This window comes from Brassica napus, chromosome A5, assembly GCF_020379485.1.
Source record: "Brassica napus cultivar Da-Ae chromosome A5, Da-Ae, whole genome shotgun sequence".
NCBI lineage: Eukaryota > Viridiplantae > Streptophyta > Magnoliopsida > Brassicales > Brassicaceae > Brassica > Brassica napus.
In genome coordinates this window covers 18720907-18725207 of record NC_063438.1, presented here as the reverse complement: position 1 = coordinate 18725207, position 4301 = coordinate 18720907, and the positions used below count along the sequence as shown (strand labels likewise).

Below are 4301 nucleotides of genomic sequence, written 5' to 3'. Positions count from 1 at the left end.
AAGAGAACTGAAAATCTAGTGAAAGAGAGGAGGAGGTGATGGGGAGGAGGGAAAGCGGCGAATGAACCAACGAGGAAGACGAAAATAAAAGAAGAGATACTTTTATATAAAAAGCTTTCTCTATCTATCTGTTAGCTTCACTTCTTGTCTGATAAACACACAGACTTGGAGAGTGAAAGATTGAGAGATCTGCGGAGAGAGGAGTCCTCACTTCTTATCCCAATCTCTTACTTAAAATCTTCTCATCTCAAAACAAAAACATTCTAAGTAAGTAAATCCTTAGTTCTTTTCTTTATGTTCTGTTCATATTCCTCTGTTTTTCTTTTGTGTACGCGTCAGATCCATTTTGGTGAGCTGTACTCATTGATCAAGTCATACTTGTTTCCGTTTGTTTCTGTTGATGTGCACTAACTACTAAGCCCATCTAAAGATCTCATCTTTCAATGTATTTTGTTCATAACCCTTTTTCCTCCCAAAGTTTCTTAAATTGAAAATTATTCTGCTGTAAAGTTTCGATCTATGGATAGATGATAAATATAGAGCTGTAGAACCCTCAACTGTACATATTTTTAAGGGTTATTTTAAGCGTTAAAACAAATGAGTAGTCGCCTCTGATGTCTTCCAATTTAAACTTCTTTTGACCTAGTGTGATGCTTTAGGGGTGCCTTTAATATTGGGGACCCATCTTTTAGGACATGTGAAAATGCGACAGAAGTTGCACTGTGTTGGAAAAAGTGTCTCTTCCAGATCTCATCTTCTAAATCTGAATCTCATTCATACTATTTATTGACTAAAGATTCATATTTATTCCTGATCAAGACATACCAAAGTCATTTTTGTATATTTCATAGTGAACTGTAACGATAATAAGAAGTTTGGTTGATCTGATTCCTTACTTTTTTGGTTTCTATAGAATGATGAAGAACGGGAAGCAATCTTCGCAACCCGAAAAGGGTTCTTCTAGGATCTTATCACTCACAGTTCTGTTCATCGCTTTGTGCGGTTTCTCCTTTTACCTCGGTGGTATGTTTTGCTCTGAGAGAGTCAAGATCGAAGCCAACGACGTCACAAGCACCACTACAAAGGCTGTAGCTTCCCCTATGAAACCAACAGTTTCGCCTCTTCAAATCAAATCCGTCTCTTTCCCTGAATGCAGTTCAGAGTTGCAAGATTACACGCCCTGCACCGATCCAAAGGTACACAAATAAAAACCTACTCTTACTCTGTTGCGTAAGACTGAACTGTTTTTGTTGTGGTGTTTCCTTGTTCTCAGAGATGGAAGAGGTACGGTGTACACCGCCTAAGTTTCTTGGAGCGTCACTGTCCTCCAGTTTACGAGAAGAACGAGTGTTTGATCCCACCACCAGACGGGTACAAACCGCCTATAAGATGGCCGAAGAGCAGAGACCAGTGTTGGTACAAGAACGTGCCTTATGATTGGATCAACAAGCAGAAATCAAACCAGCATTGGCTCAAGAAAGAAGGTGACAAGTTCCATTTCCCTGGTGGTGGTACCATGTTTCCACGTGGAGTTAGTCACTACGTTGATGAGATGCAAGATCTGATTCCCGAGATGAAAGACGGTACAGTCAGAACCGCCATTGACACTGGCTGTGGGGTTAGTCTCTCTCTTTCTTTCTTTCTTTTCAACTAACTCAAGTTTCTCTAACCGGTTCCGGTTTATAAAGTTTTTGAGTTGGTTTTTGTTATGTAGGTAGCGAGCTGGGGAGGTGATCTATTGGACCGTGGGATACTAACAATCTCTCTGGCTCCTAGAGATAACCATGAAGCTCAGGTTCAGTTTGCTCTTGAACGTGGGATCCCTGCTATTCTCGGTGTTATCTCTACGCAGCGTCTCCCCTTCCCTTCAAATTCTTTTGATATGGCTCATTGCTCTAGATGTCTCATTCCCTGGACTGAGTTTGGTAAGCTTCTGCTTCATGGTTTATATTACATTGTGATATATTTTTCGGCTTATAAAAATATTCATATCCAAGATAAAACTTAATTTGTTATGAATGGTTTGGTTCAGATTCAGGTTTTAGATCGGTTTTCTTGTTCGGTTTTGGTTTTTTTTGGATATAGAAAATGAATCCATTTAAACCGTATTAACATTTTTAGATCAGTATTTTGGTTTGGTTTGGATCGATTTGGTTAATCTGGATTGAACACACTGTCAATCGATTGTAATTGGTTTATTATTTCATTTAATCTCAAACATCTGAATGATTGTATGATGTTGCAGGTGGGATCTATTTGCTTGAGATTCACCGGATAGTCCGACCTGGAGGTTTCTGGGTTCTCTCAGGTCCACCAGTGAACTACAACAGACGGTGGCGCGGATGGAACACAACCATGGAAGATCAGAAATCAGACTACAACAAGCTCCAGTCACTTCTAACCTCCATGTGCTTCAAAAAGTACGCACAAAAAGACGACATAGCCGTGTGGCAGAAACTCTCAGACAAATCTTGTTACGACAAGATCGCAAAGAACATGGAAGCTTACCCTCCAAAATGTGACGACAGCATTGAACCTGACTCCGCTTGGTACACTCCCCTCCGTCCCTGCGTGGTTGCACCGACCGCTAAAGTCAAGAACTCTGGACTCGGGTCGATACCGAAATGGCCCGAGAGATTGAACGTAGCGCCGGAGAGGATCTCTGATGTTCATGGAGGGAGCGCTAGTGGTTTGAAACACGATGATGGTAAGTGGAAGAACAGGGTTAAGCATTACAAGAAAGTGTTACCGGCTCTTGGGACAGATAAGATAAGGAATGTTATGGATATGAACACTGTTTATGGAGGCTTCGCTGCTGCTCTTGTCAAGGATCCTGTTTGGGTCATGAACGTTGTCTCGTCCTACAGCGCCAATACGCTTCATGTTGTCTTTGATCGTGGTCTCATTGGAACCTACCACGACTGGTAATAGAATCTTTTCTCTGTTTTTGTTATGTGTATGTGAAGGATGTTAACCTGGAACTGAAACTGTAGGTGCGAAGCTTTCTCGACGTATCCAAGAACATATGATCTTCTTCACCTTGACAGCCTTTTTACACTTGAGAGCCACAGGTACGTTTTAGATCCCGGTTTGGTATGGTTTAGGTTTCAATTTTAAATTGGATATACATTTGTTTTCCGTTCCAATTTTCTTGGTTGGGCTCAAATTCAAATTTTAGTTCCGGTATATGAAATTAAAACCAATTCAACAACTTTACGATTAATTTTGATTTTTAGTTTAATTTTATGGTTTGGACGGACCGGAACGGTTTGGTTTATCAAAATTCAGCACCGGTTAAATTGAATTTAAGATTGGTTTCGCACAGGTTCTGGTATTTATGTGTATGTGAACCGTGTGGTAATGTGAAACAGGTGTGAGATGAAGTACGTTTTGCTGGAGATGGACCGGATATTGAGACCGGGTGGATATGTAATAATGCGAGAATCGAGTTATTTCATGGACGCAATCACGATGTTGGCCAAGGGGACGAGGTGGAATTGTCGGAGAGAGGAGACTGAGTATGCCGTGGAAAGCGAGAAGATTCTGGTTTGCCAGAAAAAGCTTTGGTTTTCGTCTAACCAAACCTCTTGATGAGGCACTATACCAAAGTTTAAACCGAAGATGTTGGATTAATCTTAGTTCTCATCAATCTCATGGGATGTATACTCTTTTGAGGTGTTAGAGATCTGGTTCTTTAAAACAAAGATATAATAGCTATAAACATTTTTCCTTTTTTGGCTTATGTTAAATTTATCGGGTATATATACATATTATATTTTTAGTTATAGTTTGTTTCATTGTTGAACTGTCTGTCAAACCCAATACAAAAGGCAATGCAGTTCATTGTTAGTTACGCAATCCCGTTCACACACGTAACAATATAACATCGGAAAAACTAATTTTCCGGTTCATAAACATTTTCAAAGCTTTACATATTTTATAGAGAAAAAAACTAGAATAGCACTAAACCAAGTTTATGTTTTCAAAGTAGCACTCAAGGCTCAAAGTCACAAAAATAGGTTTCATTAAAGAGGTAAATATACACTTATACCCCTTGGGTTAATTAATTCAAACCTTAGGGTTTAGAGTTAAGGGGTGGGGTTTTGGAATTAGGGTTTAAAATTTTATAAAAAAAATATACTAAAATAAAAAATAAAAATTTTAAAAACAGTTTCAAAAAGTATTTTTAAATTATAAAAAGAAAATTTGAAAAAAAAAATTATAAAAAAAATTATAAAAATTTCGAATCTGAAAACATATAATCTGAAACTATATAAAAAAAAAATCTTTTTTTTATTTAT

At 38.4% G+C, this 4301-nt stretch overlaps 1 protein-coding gene across 1 annotated transcript; it reads left to right on the top strand.

Moving 5' to 3' along the window:
• On the top strand, positions 1–3785 carry LOC125575120 (probable methyltransferase PMT20). Its single transcript, XM_048779225.1, has 7 exons — positions 1–267; positions 914–1196; positions 1274–1618; positions 1715–1925; positions 2246–2924; positions 2994–3071; positions 3372–3785. The coding sequence occupies exons 2-7, from the start codon at positions 915–917 to the stop codon at positions 3589–3591; spliced, it is 1815 nt and encodes a 604-aa protein (XP_048635182.1). The 5' UTR covers positions 1–267; position 914; the 3' UTR covers positions 3592–3785.
• The last annotated feature ends 516 nt before the right edge of the window (positions 3786–4301 follow it).